This window comes from Grus americana, chromosome 8 (genome assembly GCF_028858705.1).
Source record: "Grus americana isolate bGruAme1 chromosome 8, bGruAme1.mat, whole genome shotgun sequence".
NCBI lineage: Eukaryota > Metazoa > Chordata > Aves > Gruiformes > Gruidae > Grus > Grus americana.
In genome coordinates this window covers 6,255,758-6,274,790 of record NC_072859.1, presented here as the reverse complement: position 1 = coordinate 6,274,790, position 19,033 = coordinate 6,255,758, and the positions used below count along the sequence as shown (strand labels likewise).

The following is a 19,033-nucleotide window of genomic DNA, read 5'->3' as shown; positions in this document are numbered from 1 at the left end:
AAGTGATACAACTCCCCCAGCCTGAAGCCTGAACCTCCCCACAGGGCTGTACAGCCCCTGCTCAAGCGATAGCTCCTCACCTCTCTGTTTCTAGCTCCTTCGTTAGCCTTCTGTGTGGTCATTTCCTAATAAGCCCCAATTTTTCCTTCTCTCTCTACATTTTTTTTAAAGCCCTTTCACATCCAAAATCACCCCTAAATGCTGAAATTAAAATAATCATAGAATCATAGAATGGTTTGGGTTGGAAGAGAACTTTAAAGACCATCTAGTCCAATCAACAAACTTCTTATGCTGGCCTTTTATCCATTCCAATATTAACGTTAAGCCCTATCTTGAGCTTTCCTTGGTGATTTGCAGCAAAGCATACCTCTGGCATGTTTGCAGGTGGGCACAGAGCAACCCTGGAAGCCCCTGAAGTTCACCTGAGGAACAGTCTAGGCACCAGCAAACCAGCTGAATGCCAGCATTCATAACCAGGGCACTTCTGTTTTCACAGCTTTTCTCTGCATTAACAAAACCAAGCCCAAGAGGATTTCTTGCCACAGGTAGGGAGCTACATAAACATGGCCAACGTCAAGCTTCATGCTTTCTCTCACTGGATTCTTTATAGATCTCATCTGATACCCTTAACATGGGATTCCTAATGCTTTTATGTGTGGCATCCCAATTCATCAACAAATCAGAGTGTCTGTTTCTTGGGGAAGGAGGTTTCTTTTCTGCAAGTTACCAGCACTTAACATGGACTGAGGCCTGAGCTGGGATACAAGCACCTCTCCTAACAGCAAGGGGACAGCAGAGCATCCACAGTGTTAAAAATCAAAACCGTCTCCCCCCAGAGTGTCAAAACTGCTTGTGTACTGATGGAGGGAGGGATAGGTAGCCAGTTTCCCTCTCCTAAAGAACACGTAACACAGTGTGACACTTACATGTTCTCCTGAACCATTACATTAAAGAACAATAAATCAGTGCAACACCAGTACAACAAAACCAAACTATTTTCCTGAAAGTAAAAGTAACATTTATCACACATACTGGGCACATCTGAGATGTCAGACTCCAGGTTTTTCAAGTGATTAAGTGTTTCTGAACAAAGAAAATCACAGCATGGTCACACAGAGGGCCTTTGCTGCTGCTCCAGCTCCAGCTTCTCCCCTCTTCTCACACCTTCTTTCTCATGCTCACGGGCCACTGGAAGTAGTCACTGGAAGTGGCTAAGCGTGCAGCTGCCAGCACCGCAGATAGCGTGGTAGGAGGGACATACAGTTTCTGAGATGGGCCTTGGTCAGACAGCCCACTGGCACTGCACAGGCCAACTGCAAGACTCCTGGGAAGGTCTTTGTTCTTCATTTTCTCTTCATCTGCATAAAGAGTCAGAAAAGAAAGACGGTATCTACATTAGCAACTCTAAGAGCTCCAGTTTAGACTGAAATCCCTTTTGCCTGGACCTTACCAGGTCATGGCAAGAGGACTTTCTACTACACACCTATTTGGTGAGCCCGACACAGTATAATCCAAGAGTGTCTCTCCCTCTCCTCCCAGCGCTCGCCCCCATTTCCCCAGAGGTGGGAAATCAGATGCGAATTGAGTAGTTCCTGTCTGGAGAACTAGGCCTCCACTCCAGACAGACAGCAGATAGCTCTGTTGCAAGGCACAAACAGGCACTGCCTTCGGCAAGTCACTTAATCTACCTTGTAAATCAGGCAATTCTTATATGGGTGTTGTAAATTCTTCCATCCTTCGGAAGACAAACACCCCCAACAGGGACCTCACAAGGCTAAAAAAATGTTTTTGTCCCTTATGGTTGGGAGATTGAGAGACACTCAGTATGAAATGAACACAGGCTAACGTATGGAGTGGAGAAACAGAGACTTCTGCATGAAAGCAGCAGAAAGTCTAGAAAAGACAACAACAACAAAAAAATCAACAGAGAAATAACCCTCAATTCATTTGTTCCCATTAAACATTTAGAAATCCGTTTTGCTGCACAAAGGTCAAACCGATGCATCGCATGCAATCATTTCTTATTGTCGCATCTCCATCCCACAGAAACACCAACATATTCATTTGTTCTAGCAAAGAAGCAGCACCAGTCCTAGGATACCCAGTAGTGACTACAAGACTCATAGCACAGTAACAGACTGCTCAGCTTTCCGCCGTGTTAAATTTTACTGACAAATCTATTCGTACTGTTACGGTTGTCCAGCATAAACGGTATTGCCATAAGTAGAACAGAGGGATGTACAGCTTCACGAAGTTGAGCCTTGTTGGAAAATCTTTCTATCTGATCAGGGTCATCTTGGCTCATTTCTGCTGGTTGCTTGGAGTAGATAAAGGAGGTGTAAAAGTCTTCCACTGACTTGAATAAGACAGCAGGCATTGAGGACTCTCCAAGAGAATGAGGTGTCTGCAAATGTATATAAAAAACTCAGGAGAGGGTGTGATTAGTGCACACTCAGTTCATTAACTGCCCTGATCTTTATTATCTCTCAAAGTCCACAGAGAACTGGAATGTCAGCAACTGGGTAGTTTAAAAAAACCAAAACCAAACCCAAAAGCCTAGTTACTCATAACCTTGGCCAAAGGGCAGTTTTTCCTGCACAGCAAGCTGAAAAGAGTGACAGATTATTACAAGATACAAATCATCATGTCTTAGCAAAGAATTAACAGCTGGGTCATCTCTCAGCAGACCCACACAGAACAAATGATGGCAACAACAGAATGAGTTTCTGCAAGGGAGTGGGAACGGAGTCAGAGGAAGTCCCTCTGCATTTTTGCTTAAGAATACAAATTAAACTTAAGTTCCAGGGATGATCACCCATGTCTCAGCCATATACAGGGACTAGAGCCAATGTTTGTATTTGTTAATTCAGCATGGAAAAGAAAAACAGTGGAACGACAGACAAGCAGCAATTCACCTTGCCCAACCACAGCTGTTCAAAAATTAGGTGCTTGCTCTCTAGGCTTCTTCTGTTGCGAAAGCAGCAGAAGAAAGGCATCCATCTTCAGAAGGGGGGAATCACCATGCAGAGGTGCTTCATCCATTGGTGAGAGTGCGTTCAGAGGATTAGCCCAGAACAAAACAATTTATTTTTTTTTTTTTTACACAAGTAGATTCAAACAATTTAAATTGGCCCCCACACAGGGATCGCGAGGCACTCCTGAAGCGGCAAGGAGAGCTACATGGCTGGGCAGCAGAAATTCAGTGCTGACAGGATGCCAGGACAGAGTAATTTGAATGACAGGCATCACTGAGGTCCAATTAACCAGCTACTCAGCTTGATACCACCGGCCCACCGAAAAACTCTGCCTAACATGTAGTAAAATATAGACTGTCAGGACAACAAAAAGAACAGGGTTAAAAGATGATTATTATCTCCTCGTGCTACCCACACCATTCTTGTTGGGGGACAGGCAGTGTCACTGCCACTCCAGGGCAAAGCAGAAACAGATAGGATGCAAGGGTGGACGCTAGGAATGTCTGTTAGCACTAGAAAAAGCTGGGATGGAAATAATTCAAAAAGAAACTGTTCAGTTTACAGAAGAGGCAAATGAGACAGGATATCCTACAGAGTGCTGTGAGGGGTAGGAAGTAAGGCAGTAGCTACTCTTCCTCCTGATTCACACAATTAAGAACACGACCACTGAAAAGGAAAGCAGGAGCGGTGAAAACTGGAAAGGAGGGAATACCACTTGGTGATGCTTTAAGTGCCACAAAACCCTGAGGCCAAGAGATGAGCAGGAATCAGAGAAAGGAAATCTTCCTCTCTGTCCTCATAACTAGCTGACTGATGCATTCCCCATCCCAATGTCTATAGGCAAGGGTTTTCATCCTACAGTCTTCCTTAATAGAAATTTTTTTCTCTTCTAAAAACTGTAACAGAGATCACAGCCAGGCACAAAAAAATGTGCCCAGGACTTCTCTGATCCAGTTAGGAAATTCCTATACTTTGAAACTCACGCAGTTTAATACTTGCAGGGGAGCATTTAAGTCAGCTCATAAGGTCCCTATCGCTATCTACCCACCTACCTCCATCTCATCTCATCATACTTTCTCCCCACACTTGCTACAAGAAACTTTTCTCTTCTCTTGTTCCCTCAAGATCCTTTTTCCCAGCCTGCTTTCTTTCCATCCCTTTCAGGTAACATCCTCCAGAACCACCATTCTTCCAGCTTTCCCCCTCATCCCTCCAGAAAGTGCTTTGTCTCAACCACTATCAACCTCCAGATGTGTAAGGAGCTGTGGTTGTCCAAAACCTCGTAGGAACACTCCCATTTCCAGATCTGCAATGCGTTCTGTGGCTCAACAAATCCTGATACAGGCTCTCTGCTGAACCCAGAGTGGAGCATTTGCAAAATGCCATGCTGCAGGCTCCGTTAGACTCCATTAGATTAATCACTATTTAAGAAGCAAACTCGTAACACCAGCACCACATAATGCCTCAAATCACAGCCTGAAACATAACCCTCCCAAACCCACCCTCCTAGCTCAGGAAGGGAGGCCTGTGTGATCCAGAGTAGCACCACAATAACTCCCAGTTACTCCCAGTAACCCTCAGGACTGTGAATGGAGGGGAAGCAGAGAAGCGAAGAAGAGCCAGGTTTGATCTATAAAGCACTGAAACAGTCAACTGTGTTTCCACAATACCTTGACATGCCAGTGGAGCACAAGTGTATCATCAACAACACCAGAAACAACACCAAAGAGGAAAACGTATAGCTATGAGCCCATGCTAATAGCCAGTCGTTATTTCTTTGTCAGTCACTTTAAAAAAAACAAAAACAAAAACCAAAAAAATCAACAAAACATGTCAAAGCAATCAAAGGGTCATTAAAATAATCTAAAACTAAGAACAACCCCTCTCAAACAGAAATAGCTGAGAAAAAAGCCCTTACCTTAACCATTGCCATAAGATCTGCAGGAGTTTCATTTGTATCCTCCTGGGGAAATTCGGGGCCTTGGTCTGCTGTTCTTGGGACACCCACTTCATCCAAAAGTGGCTGCACATCATCCTGTGTCTCCTCCTTAGCAGACAGGTGCCATTCCTAAGGAGATGGACAAAGCAAGAAAAGGCACAGCTAGTGTGGGCAGAAGAAAGCAGGATGCACTGGAGCAAATTACAGAGCAATCAGATGATACCCCTCGCAGATTAACCAAGAGAAATACAAAGGAGCTCTTCTGTTCTGCTCAGAAGTTTTAACGTTTATATCTGGAGAAGTTTGGAAAGGACAGGAAATAATGTGAACAAGAAACTAACTGTCACTTTAACTTCTCTCCTCCACAGTAAAACTTATCACTTGGAAAGTACAGTTTTATTCAAGCAATGTTTTCTGGTTATTGCTTGCTGCCTTCAGAAAAATTTTACCATGAAGAAGTGTCCTAACATAACAGAGCTGATACGACAGTGTCCAGTCATTTTGCACTTCAGGAAGGTGGTGGTGGGGGGAAAAGTCCTGACAAAGTAAATCTAAGATTGGACAATGCAAAGGGAGTTCCCCACTGCGTAAGAGGAGTTACCAGAAAATGCTAGCTAAGCAAGTGTCAAATCAGACGCATTTCATTCCAGTTCAAAACATTGAGCCATTTTATAACTGCCATTGATGATACATGTTAGTGATGCACCAAGGAAGATAAGGAAACATTCTGGACAGCTAAGCAGAACAGCAGAGAAGGAAATGTTTAAAGTCTTATGCAAACAGAAATCCAGTGGACTGCATTTTTTGGAAAAGGATTCTAATAAGACCCCTGAAATCAGACATGACAAAACCTGGATGCATTTACATTCCACCAGTCCACTGGTGATTTCACCAGCAGCTATGTCTGACATTTACACAAATGGATCTTGCTACGGTTAATTAATTAGGGTACTCTACAGATTTTTCCATTAAAAAAAGGAAAAAAAAAATCACAATAAACTCAGATTTGCAGTCTTCGTCGCACTAGTTTCTTCCAAATACATACATTAAGATGCTGGTTTGTGTCCTTCAGATGCTATATCAACAGTGCAAGGCCATTAATATTCAAGATACACGCCTTACAGAATTTCTCTAGCACAGAAATGCAGCCGGCTAAAAAAAAAAAAAACCACCTAGGTAAAATGACCGCTTTACAAGTTACTAACATTACATTAGCTTTTACTCTTATTTCAGAGAAACATCAGAAAAACAGCCCCAGAGCAGGTCCACTGCTGAACACTTTGACAACTGACATTTCCTTGAAGGTTGCTTTGGCCTCTGTAATAAAATGCATCATGAAAATACTACAGTAACAAACACAGAAAAGTAGAGTCACCTGTAGACAAGTGTTCATGGTGTTTCTAACAGTACTATGTTAGATTGCACTCAAGACCTGGGGTTTACTCCCTGCTTAACCTCTCTGTTCATCAGTTTCTCCATCTGTTAAGTAGCAAAGGGCTCCTCCTTTTAACATGCTCTGAAATCAAAGGTGTAAAGCAGTAGCCAGATCTGGATATCATTCACCTTTAGAGTTATTTTTATAATAAAACTATAGTTGCGTACTACCTTACTCCCTGCAACAATCAGGATTGCAAATCTCTTCCTTTCAGATAAGTTTAGAATGAGCAAGACCCTTAATGCAAATAATACGCCACCAGTTCTTCTGGTCTTTTCCCACATTTAAATGACACCCCAAGTTATTACACGTCCTTTGCCAAACCCCAGAGATGCCACAGGAAAACACATCACTTCTTGGCTCCTGGGGGTGCAAAATATGACAGTGCTAAGTCAAACTGATCTCAAGAATCTGGTACTGTTCTGAGATCTCAAGAGTCCATTCTCCAACTGAAAAATTATGGTGCATATGGGAGGCTAGAGAAATCACTGAGCACAGACTCCCAGAAGTCTACAAAGGGACCAAGGACAAGCAGCTAGAGGTGTATTTATGGTCCATGTGTAATTGTTTTTATATTATGGTTCTGCTTGCTTTTTATAAAAGCAAAAAAACCCCAACTCCACAAAAAAACTGCATGGGACTAAAACAATACACATCTAACTGATCCCTGCAGCTGATTTCATTGAATGATAGCAACGCCACAGTCAAACTCCCACCTGGTCACACAGTTCATCCTCATCCAGTTTTGAGGTTGCTGTTTCACTATCTGCATCTAGAGATTCCTGCTGCAAGCGAAGATCTGGCTCCACCAGTTCGGCATTCTCCTGCTTTCCACTGGGTTGAACATACAAGGCCGAAGGATTCAGTTCCTTGAATCCCTAGGAACAAACAAAAAACCCCTCAGTATAGTCAAGAACACCATGATGTAATTACCACAAAGAATAAAAGAGACTCAGCAAATTTCTACGAAGCAGCACACCACCTACAAAGTTAGCTTCACATTCTTGCAGAAACTGTCTTACTACAAAAATCAACTCCTCTCCCTCCAGCGACAAAATTACTCAGCAATGCCCCTCTCCCCTCAAAACTGGACATACACATGCAAAAAACCAATCATAGGATCTAATCCTGCCAAAACACGCATTCTGCATCTATTGAACAAAACAGATACGAGCACTCTGGGCTGTAAAGCCTGACTTTCTGCTGAGATATAAAATCATGGCAGCACCTTTCCAAGGGTTTTCACATCCACACAGTTCTTACTGAAACTGAGCTGAGACATTCAGACAGTGACACAGATGGGCCTAAATCATAAATGCTCTCTGCATTGGCTTACAACTTGAATGTCTGTCCAAGGCACAACGTGCAATCCACCGTGGTTACACTGTCCAACATTGTACATTTCACTGGCAAAGTAAGAGACTTTTTAAACCAAGATCATTTCCATAATTCAGTTTGTTAATGACATAACCAATCTTCAATGCCTAGAGCAGAGAAGGCCAACACAATTTAACCATCCTGTTCCTCACTCAACTGCCCCTGCCACTATGTAGCACTACTTAAATCAGAAAATAAAGTCTAACCAACTTGCTCTCATTAACTGTTTGAATAAATCAGGGGCCTTAACTTACGACTAACAAAACTTGCTGGATTTAACTACAGGTAGTGAAGTAACTAACACATCTCTTAATCTCTCAAGTCCATCTCAGTTTGTCCTTATGCTCAGAACATCTATAGCTATTTTACTTTTCCGTGTTTATTAATAAAGATGTGCGTCAGCTCCGGATAAATTTGCAATACTAATAAGCTAATCAACTTAAATATCAAAACCTTCTAATCCACTGTTAGAAGACAGCATGAAAATAATTTGTTCTACTAAACCGGAACATCTCAGCTGTATCATCACATTCCACCTTAACCAAAAAGTGAGCTCTCACCACAGAGTTAAACACCATGGGATGCAGTCACAAAACGCTGTTACAGGAAAGCAGGGAATACCAGATTTGCTCTTCACAAAACTACTTGCTTCAAGCTAAAGATCCTCCCATTACAGGCACTCAATCGATCCTTTCCCTGCCCTTCTTTTCAGCAGCACACACCTCCCTCCTCACCTGGGAAGGAATGTTCTCTCCGCAGATGTCAGCATATCCCCCATCCCTCAAGACACAGTGGAAGTAGACATCCTCCTTTGTGGATGTGTCACACAGGAAGAGATGCAAAATGCCGTTCACGTATTCATCCACGATGCCCACAAGCAGCTTGGAGCCGCATAGCTTCTTGAATAGGAGAGTTGCTGCATTGGACCACGCACCCTGAAGAAGAAATAGGAACTTAAAGTTACTATAAACAGACCAACATCCGCTGCCAGAGACTTTCCCTTGTGGGCACTTGTCAAAAAGGCAATTAAGCTAGGTCGGGCTCAGGACAAATACAGGAAAGTCAGGCAGACAACCTTCCTAGCACTGAACTAAATCAAACTACCCCAAAGCCTGCAATGCTAGTTACACTGGGAATGCCCTTGCACCCTAAATACTGATTTCCAAACACGGTTCGATGGCATTCACCAGTGATTTTATCACAAATGCCTAAAATACAGTTGTTTGTGGTGATGGTTTTGCTTGTTGGTTTTTGGTTTTTTTAATTCCTGGAATCACGAGATTATAAACATTAGAAGTGTCAAAAGTTTTTAAGAAGCTGCTAAGTGTCACCACAGTGAAAATTGTGATTCTTAACGCCCAAAAAACAGAGAAAATAACCTTTTTTTAAAATAATGTCTTTAAAACACAGAAGAAGCAACTCTACTCACGTGCTTTCCTTCAGAGATTGTATTATTCAGGCTTCTTGACCAAGAGGTTTCCCAGCACAGAGGAACTTATGTCTTATGACCTCTGTAATTCTTTGGCTATGCCGATTGCATCAAACCAACTCACTTAAAGCTCCACTACAGAAGAAATTTCTAAAACAGAGGGCTGGAGCTACCAAGGCTTCAGAAGACCCTGGAAACTACTGGCAGGGGAAGAAACAAGTTTGCTGATTTGCTTAAGAGTAGCTATCTGTTTCTGCAACAACATAAGCAAGAATACTCTGATCATAAGGAAAACAGACAGCAGAAGGGTGATCACTTGCAGAGACAGGGACTTACAGTCATACTCTGCTGAACACAACTGCAATTCTGCTGTGAACATCAATGGGACCTGAATTAATCCAAATATTTACCCTTACCAGGAGAAAAAGCCAAACGCTACTTGATAGCTCTCATACATAAACAAACAAAACTGCATACCAACGCTTACCTCCATGGGTTTTACCCACGCCAAGGAACACGGGATGGCCTGAGCAGGGAGCTTCAAGTAGCACCACCTATAATGCGAAACAAATCCATCGGCATTACAGCAAAACTAGAGCAAAACCAGGCAGAAGAGCAGAACTTCCTCCTCTTCTGGGTTTTAAAATCAGCTTAGGAATAGAGAGGCACGTATTGGATTTTGCACTTATGAATAAAACACAACAGCAGCTTTGGAAAACACTCCATATCCAGAAAATGGGCACAGCAGAAATAGCAGTAACAACTGGTCCCTTATGCTTTCCCTTGCCCAAGCATCTTCCCATCATAACCCCTTATGATTACAAAGGTATGGACAGACAGCAATGACTTTCGAACCAAAGAATGCCAACGGCCAAGCATGAAAAGAGGCAAATGAGAGGGCAGAAGCAAATATGGAAAAGGTACTGAATTGCAGAGGAGAACGAGTACCTCTGACACTGCAAACGCATCCCACTTGGACTGATATCTGTTCAGGAGGATGTTTACATCCTTTTACGGAACCTAGGAAGATAGATTAGGGAGCTTGCTCTAAAGTGACATAAAATGGCAAGAGGAAAGAGTGAGGAATGAAGGCAGAAACAGGAAAGGATTTAGCCCAAAGTCACTGTGAGGGAGCGATGGACAGGGCTGATGAGCAAAGGGCCCGGAGCGATCAGTGAAACAGGTCTTAAACAACGTCACCTCAAGGATTACCCTGTAAACAAAGAAGTGCCTGCAAGGCACCACTAATGAAATAAAATTCCAGACCCTTTCTAGGAAATCTCCATGCTGGGATGTCTTTCTGAAGAAAGCCAGGACGGTCAACCTCACCCTGATCCCTGGGAAGGCGATGGAACAACTAATCCAGGGAACCATTTCCAGGCATATGAAGGACAAGAAGGTGACTGGGAGCAGTCAGCATGAATTCACCAAGTCATGCTTGACCAACTTGACAGCCTTCTATGATGAAGTGACTGGCCTGGTAGGTGAGGGGAGAGCAGTGGGTATTGTTTACCTTCACTTCTGTCAGGCTTTGGACACTGTGTCCTGCAAGATCCTCATAGAGAAGCTAACGAACTATGGACTGGATGAGCAGACAGTGAGGTAGATTGAGAACTGGCTGGAGGGCCAGGCGCAGAGAGTGGTGAACAGTGGTACCACTAGTTGGATACCAGGAACTAGTGGTGTACCCCAGGGGTCAATACTAGGTCCAATATTGTTCAACATCTTCATTAGCTATCTGGATGATTGGGGAAAGTCTACTCTCAGCCAGTCTGTTGATGATACAAAACGGGGAGGAGTGGCTGATACACCAGAGGGTCATGCTGCCATTCAAGGGACCTTGACAGGACAGAGAAGTGGACAGACAGTTCATGAAGTTCAACAAAGTCCTGCACTTCGGAAGGAACACCACCATGCACCAGTACATGTTGGGGACTGATCAGCTGGAAAACAGCATTTTTACCGTGAGGGTGACCAAGCACCGGAACAGGTTAACTGCCCAGAGAGGTCGTGGAGTCTCCATCCCAGGAGACGTTCAAAAACTGTCTGGACCTGGCCCTGTGCAGCCTGCTCCAGATGTCCCTGCTTGAGCAGGGAGGTTGGACACGATGACCTCCAAAGGTCTCTTCCAACCTCAACCATTCTGTGATTCTGTCACCCATGAGTAATTTACTTACTTGAGGAATCTCAGACAAGACTTTCGGACAATTTCGAGGTTTCCATAATCTGGGTAGAACACCTCTACTTCTTGGTCATTGATCACACGGTGAATGATAACGCGATACCACCATTTCGAGACTGTTACACAGCAAAGATGTCCAGGCTGTACTGAAGACTCAGGCATGATGTAACGATCAGAAACAAGTTTATTTGAGTAACAGTGTCTGCAAAAGATCATAATGAAAAACTGTGCTTGGTAGAATGCAGGAGATGAACAAAGAGAAATATACAGGGCTTCAGAAGAATCCCGATTTCTCAAAGTCCCCACGACACAAATTTTCAGGAGTTGTTTTAATAGATGCTTTACATCTGTTTTGCTACACTTAAATTGAAAGGACAATAAAAATGCAAACCCAAACTTTTAACATTTGAATGATATTCTTGGGGTCCAACAAAAAGTTAATTAATGGAGATTAATCAGAGGTCATTATAGTCATTAATTTTTGCCATTACCTTGATACGTCAGTGCTTCCTACGATCCAGATTCTGGAGTACTGGCTCACACAGTACAGACACCATCTGTCTGCAGAGTCTGTAATCACACTTACGTGCCCCACAGACATCAAGTAATTAACAGCAATTGTAGCACTGTCGTGGTGGAATAGAATCCCAAATGCATTATGTAACTGACAAACAAAGCCACTGATGGGGTTTTGCTTTCAAATATAGATATGACAAAGGCCTACCACCTGTTGCTTTTCAGTAAGCGTTGGAGATGGAAGTAAAAGCCTTAACTGAGCACATTAGCAACAGTAGCACAGACAATAGAGAGGTGCAAAGGAACCCTGAAGTTCCTTTCCATAATCTTTCCAGGCTTTTAAAGTTTAAGACCATCTAGGACATGGCCAAACTTCTGTGAATTGCTATTAACCATACTTATTGCTTGTTAGTTAAAAGGAATGGGTAAGCATTACGAGTACGTGTTTCAGTACAGCACCAGCATGTGTGTCAAGTAATCAAGCCAGCAGTGACCATAACTAACAGCTGGGTGCCCTGTTCCCTCAGCACAAACACACACTCACACAATGGGTAGTAGTACTGAATCAGCATAGCATGTTCGCACCTCATCTCAATCATCATATCCTGCAGTTTATCAGATGTTTCCCCGCTGCAGATGTGGATGTAGAACTGGCTAGGAGAGATGATGAATTCCACAAAGACTCCCACCAAGCACCTTCTCTCCAGTGGTGGTAGACTGCAAAGGCTTCTATCCTGAACAGCATCTGGAGGGATTTCTGGAGTCATTATCAACTTGGCTAGCAGGGATTGCTCCAAATCTTGAGGCTACAAAGGGATAAGAGGAAGGTGGTACTCAGATATCTTGTCATGTACTGACTACACATCACTGGCCTTTCCATTAAGGTAAAAAAAAAAATGGTTCTGCTTTCCTGGGGACCTGTGAATTACTGAATATCAGCGAATCACAACAAATTTTGCAAACTTGGATTAAAGCCTTCCCTGTGATAGAAACATTCACTCTCACAGTCTCTCTCTCCCCCTTCCTTCCTTCTTCCCTCCAGTGTAAAGAGGGGTGCAACAAAAATACCTTACTCATATTCCTCCAACGAATAAAGGAGAGGAATTGGAGCTACGCCACATTTAGACAAAAGTATTGAATGGTTATTGCTAAAAAAGCAGAACAAAACAAAAACTCACACCAAAAAACCCAAACCAAACACAACCCACCTGTTTGTTGGATTTTACCCAAAAGATGCTATTTCTATGTTCCATGATCATGACAGAGTACATGACTGAACCAGCAAAACTCTATCTGAAAATGATTCAAAAGTGACAGAAAGCACAAATGCATCTCACTTTCACACTAGAGCTATTTCCCAAGGATAAAAACAAACAAAACCTACAAATTCTATTCTTTTCTCACTCTAGGCAAATTTGTATGAGTGAGCTGTTAGCACAGCTTACAATTTTGTGTTATTCTTTAACAGCTGAAAACATTATTTCACTTGACCTAGTGGGAATGGCAACCTTAATCAGACATCACCTACTTTCACTGCCTCAAGAGCTTTCTTTTGTGCCAACAGCATTCCTCCAATGATCAGAAGTCAAAATTATTTCCATTTTACAAATCATGAACATGCTACAAGTTACCACTGCATTATACATCAGACAATGTATGGGAAATTTGTCTTCCAGCACGCGCTCCATCGTTCACATGGCTAAATTCAACTGCAAACAATGGAGTTTTGCAGTACTAGCTCTTTTAACCATTTTTTAAAGCAGCAGATAAAACTCTCTCCTTCTGCAGACTGAGCAAGGGCTAATGTCCTTGAATTTTTTTGAGTTAAAAATTTTGGCTAAACCATTGAGTTTAAAAGTGAGTTAATGGGCAACTGAGGGAGTTCTTGTCTGAGCAGCAGCATCATCTCTAGAAAACCCTTACATTTCCTGGATTTCCTCTAAGAAATGCCTGTGAATAGTGGCATTTCTAAGGGACAGTTTTGCTCAGAGAATACTCTTCATATCAGACTATAAAGATTATGTGTGTCCTTAATCTAGCTCACACATCAGTAGCTACTACAGACATTTCTCTGAGAGACATAGAAGACGTGTACTTAAAAACACATTTACAAAAAAGCAACAAAATTATAAAAATATAAACCAACAGAACACACTGTAAAACTAGGCTTACAAGAGATACAGCTTGCAAGACTGGCTAACTCCTTGCCCTAAGCTGGACTGGCAGTTGCCAAGAGTGGTGTGGATGACACCTTTCCTTCTGCTCAGGGTGGTGAGAAAAAGCTGCTGAGAGCAGCAGCTCTATATGCTTCACCCTTCTCAGGGCCGTCGTCCCTTACAACACTCCCACTGTTAGTCTCTAGTGACTGGATACTTGGATACCTTGCAGCAGGGGAGAGGGGGATCAGGTTGCATCTTTCCCCTCTACCTTGCAGCATCCCAATGAACAAGTGTTCATTGTATACCTGAACTAACACATTTCAACTTGCTTTCCTCCTCCTTAGGGCATTTAAAAAAAAAAAAAGCAAACTTGATGTTTCATGACAAATACTAGTTGTACAAACATCTTCCAAGACTTATCCTGCTAGGACCTTTAAACAGGTTCCCTTTGAGATACATAAGAACAGAAATCTGGGGCTACCTGGACCTTATCCTCCCTTTTTTACCCTTGCCACAAGCAGACTTTGATCTAGGGGACTTCATCACACCAAATTAAAATTTCTTTAAAGGAGCAGAACAGCCTGCCAAAAATCTCTGAAAAGGATGTTTTATGAAATGCTGCACAAAATCCAGTTTGTAGTTCCAGGCTTCCAAATTCATTAGTGCACAAACCACCAAATTCAGGAAGAATTCCTAGGACCTCTTCCCTGCCTAAGGGCTCCAACTGTACAGTTGCGTACAGCTGCAAGATGAGCTTAGCAGAGGAAATAACTCTCAGTAGGAGGATTTTCCTGAGAAAAGGCAGGCCTAAAGATGCTCAAAAGAAAAAAAGAGAGGGGACACAAACAAATTCTCCCAATCAAGTTTGGCAGTTCAGAGCCTCTCTACTGTTCTTCTCCATCCCTTTCTAAAAATACATTGTTAAACAAAAAAAACCCAAAACAAACAAGCAAAAAACCCCCAAAATTTACAAAGTCCAACCAAATAGCAGAGTGGAGACTGCAGGAATCAAGGTGTCTGAGGACCATTCTCCAGCTTTGTCACATAGGCAGGGCTTAAGTGTTGAGCAACTACTACAGCAAGGGAAATTCCCTACAGCTAGTCTCAGAACAAAGTTATTAAAGTCCACTTACAAGTAAGTACACCTAAAGGTATCACAACTATTATCAGGGAGCAAGATCATGCTTAACTGACCTCAGGTGATCTGCAAAACAGATCTCAAGACCACAAAGAGACAAGAAAAAGACCTAGTTTGGATGGCATATGAAGCTATATACCAGGTCAGTATGAGTCTGGTCACCTCCAGGCTCATCTAAAACAGGTACAAAAATTTTTAGAAGCAACAGCGCATCATCCACACAAACTCAACAACAAAAGCAGTAAAAAGAGTATCACCTCCTGGATTAAGACATAAAAAAGCTACAGACTGCTTGTCCAGCCACTTACTTGTTTGAGGCCATCACCCAAATCTACTGCTTGCCTTTCCATTGGCTCTGACTTCTCTTCTGCTGTCAGGTGGATGCTCTCTGTCTCACAGCTGGATTCCAAAGGAGGCATCTTGACTGCAGGTGCTGCTGCAAAGACGATGATTTGACTGTTATTCTTTGTTGTACTGATGCAGTGTTACATATTAAGCAGAAAGACAACTGAAAATGAAAGTCTGAAAGCACTGGTGCTGTGTTCCTCATCTCTTGTAGCACTCTCAGCCATCACAGACATGAGGATTCACTTGAGAGGCATCTTTCACTGTGTTAATAAATTAAAACAGACCAAAAACCACTTGCTCTTGTAACCATGCTAATGGTTAAATCAATTGCTAGGATAATGCTAAAGCATTTCCCCCAGAAAAGTCAGGAATTTGGTAGGAACTGTATGTGATTTTCTGCCTTCTCTCATAGCTGTTGGGGGAATGCTGAGGGCATCTGCAGTCTCTTCTGTTTTCTTTTGTGGAACATTGTAGCCTTTCAGGCTAGCGCTACTCAAAAAAGCACATTGGAAAGGCTTTACCAGCCTGCGGAGCAGACGTTCAGGAGATCCTTCTAGTTTTATCTGTCGCCTGGAATGACTAGAAATTCCAGTCCTGCGCACACATTCAGAAAGTCTGTAGTCTGAATGGGCTAAACATCCCTTCTTTCACCTCACACCAAAAAAACAGTGGCAACTTGTAGAAAACTTCCAGTTAAGCTCTCTGCTAGCAAGACAACTACCTTGTGACAGCTGCTTCTGCAGCCCCCCACAGCCCTTCTGTGCTAAAACCTAAGGGAACCAGCGCTACTACAGCAACTGGAAATACAGCAACATCCACTTGCAACAGTTGCTTGGCCACAGCGCCAATACCAAATAACACACCACCTCACCTTGCAGCATCTCTTCCTTCTCTATCTTACTTGTTAGGTACTTCTTCAGGGTCAGCAAGGAACCTTCTCTTGTCTGCTCCACCACAATGATATCAGACACGCTTCTGAGGACTTCAAACATGGAGAAAAATCCATACTGCGTGTACTGGAATGCCCGGCCAAAGCGTCTGAAGAAAGCCTTATCAAAGTCCAAGAGCCGAAGTGGTGAGGAACTCAGCAGATCCTGCAGCTCAGCCTTCACAGTCGCTGGCAGGACAGGAGCCCTGACCCTCTGAGGGAAACTCTGTGGATTCTTAGAGGAAGAACCAGCATTTGCATTTGCCTTTGCAGCAGCGCTCTTCCGTGCCCTGCCATTTCTCCTCTGTCTGGCAACCAGTTTGGCAATTGCTTTGGTGGTCTCATCTGCAATGCCTACAACAGAAAGAAATAAACTATTAGACTACCAAAACAGAAAACCATTAAAAGGTCTACACAGGCAAAGCTCTCATTTCCTTTCTTTCCTCTTCCCCCCCACCCTTTTCAGAAGCAGGTATCTCTTTCAAAAGCAATCACACTAAATCATGGCTGATTTCCAGCAGGGCAACCACTTTTCCCCTTGCAAACTGGACTGAACCATTTTTAACAACCAGTCTGCACCCTCATCCCTATAAATTCAGATGCAGGTAGGAAGGCAGGTCAAATTCTTGGATACAGGATCACAACGGGAAACCCAGCTGCAGCGGGTTTTGTTGAGAAAACAGTAAACGGCTCATTACTCCCCTCATCCAGAATCACAGTAAACCCCCACTATAGAGCATCCACCCACCCGGACAAGGCCTCCCTGGAGAGCAGCCCGGGTCTTTTCTATGCTGTTAAACAACTTTTTCTTGTCTTACCGTAGCACTCAAAAAAAAGAAAAAAATATTTCACCCTTCCCAATCAACTCTTTGCATCTACCATTTGTTTCCTCAGCTCTTCCCAAAAGAAAAAGAAAATGAAAAAGGTTCTTTGATACAGACTAAACTTACCATGGGGTCAGGTAGGGAAACATTTACAGTTTCTCCTGAGGCCCCATCCCTGGTTTTGGCTTCTGCTGTAGTCCGCATTTACAGGAAAAGCAAAGCTTACCAGCTCTAGCATACCCGTAAGAAATGTTACTGCAGTTTCTACACTAAGTGCAGAATGCAAAATATACAAAAATAACTAGAAACCTGTGTAATTTTTCAGGAGAAAAGAGTAGTAAAGCATTAGAAGGCAGATCAAAATACAGGAATAAATATCAAAGACAAGAAATTAAACAGAGCTACATAAGAAAAGAAATAACAGAGGTATGTGACCTACAGCTCTGGGAATTCATCCTGCACATCCACATTTTGGAGCATCACTTCATACCAGTACATGGTTCCAAACAACTCCTCCACCTTTAAGGACACAAAATCTCACCTTTGAGGATAAAAGTGCCTTTCTCATAAGGACAGACTCTGACAACTTCTGGCATATCTGCCACCAGCTCCAAGGTGGATTTGAAGCCCAGGTCACGTAGAGGGAGAGGTTTGCCGATCATGGCCATGTACTCCTGCTCTAGCTGTCCTGGGGTCAACCCCTCTTTGGCAGCCATTAGCAGCGATCTCACCTCCTTCTTCAGCACCTCCATAAGCTGCGCCTGCTTCGACACATCCGCACTAAAGGGGGAACAAAAGCAAGCAGAACACAACTGGTACCACAGCTGCTGAAATACAGGCAAAAGACTTTTTACCACTTAGCAACTGAAGGCTGGTGGCAGGAGAGGGCAGCAAGCCAGGTTCACCAACAACCACTACCTACCAACCCCCCTATTTCCTTGCCTGCACCCCCGGAGCTGCCGCCCTCTGGCACCTGCTGTCCCAGCTAAAATCATGGCTCATCCTGCACTTGCTGCCTGTCCCTATGGGATCACAGCTAATGCAAGCATTGCATCCCCACAGAGTTTAGCGCACCCCTAAACCCGTACCCCAGGGACTGCCCTCTACAAGCCCTGCCACTCCACAGAGACCTTTGCACCCCATAACTGCTGCCTGAGGACCACCCCCCCCCCCCCCCCCCCCCAGCCCGGGCTCACTGCTTCTCACCCCTAAACCCAGGCCTGAGGATTCCCCCCTCTGTTCTGCAGGGTCACTGCCCCCTAAAGAGACACCTGTGCCCCTAAACCACAGCCTGGGGACCCCCCAGAGAGTCCCTGCCACCCCGGCAACGCCCGCACCCACCCCGCCATCGCACCGCCTCGCTCACGCGAGCCCCTCTGCGCCTGCGCGCTCCCTTTCCCGCCTTCCGGGGCGCGAGGGCGGGGAGGGGCGGGACCGTGCCCCGCTCCCCCCCCCCCCATGGCAGCGGGGCCGTTAGGGCGCCGCCGCGCGGGCGGAGGCGGTTGTGGTTCCCCTCAGGGGCTTTCCCGGTGGAGCGGGCGCTGCCCGGGCGGGCGGCTGAGGGCTTCGTCGGTCAACTGAGGGGCCCATGGGTCAAATGAGGGGTCCGCCAGTCAGCTGAGGGGCCCGTCGCTGCCGCACCGAGGAGGCAGCCCGTCCTGTGGAACCGACCCCCTGAGCCTGCACGGAGCTCCTGCCCCTGCCTTCTCCTGAGTGAAAACGTTAGGTGTGTTTCCTTTCTGACAGGAAAAGTTGGCGCATTGCGAAACAGTCACGGACAAAA

The 19,033-nt window shown here is 44.1% G+C and overlaps 1 protein-coding gene across 1 annotated transcript; it reads right to left on the bottom strand.

The window, feature by feature from the left end:
- Nucleotides 1–1,076: 1,076 nt before the first annotated feature.
- On the bottom strand, nucleotides 1,077–18,625 carry TDRD5 (tudor domain containing 5). The gene is made up of 12 exons (XM_054833819.1): nucleotides 18,592–18,625; nucleotides 17,792–18,030; nucleotides 16,370–16,780; nucleotides 15,459–15,586; nucleotides 12,439–12,659; nucleotides 11,333–11,539; nucleotides 9,643–9,709; nucleotides 8,461–8,661; nucleotides 7,066–7,227; nucleotides 4,894–5,043; nucleotides 2,188–2,404; nucleotides 1,077–1,358 (listed from the first exon to the last, which is right to left on the bottom strand). Exons 1-12 carry the CDS (start codon nucleotides 18,597–18,599, stop codon nucleotides 1,159–1,161), a joined length of 2,211 nt encoding a protein of 736 aa, XP_054689794.1. The 5' UTR covers nucleotides 18,600–18,625; the 3' UTR covers nucleotides 1,077–1,158.
- Between the last annotated feature and the right edge of the window lie 408 nt (nucleotides 18,626–19,033).

Excerpts from the sequence above, each read along its gene's own strand:
- TDRD5 (XM_054833819.1), bottom strand. Across the intron at positions 15,587-16,369 it reads GAAGGAAGAGATGCTGCAAG|CAGCACCTGCAGTCAAGATG; the intron begins GTGAGGTGGTGT and ends TCGTCTTTGCAG. Across the intron at positions 2,405-4,893 it reads ATCTTATGGCAATGGTTAAG|ACACCTCATTCTCTTGGAGA; the intron begins GTAAGGGCTTTT and ends ATACATTTGCAG.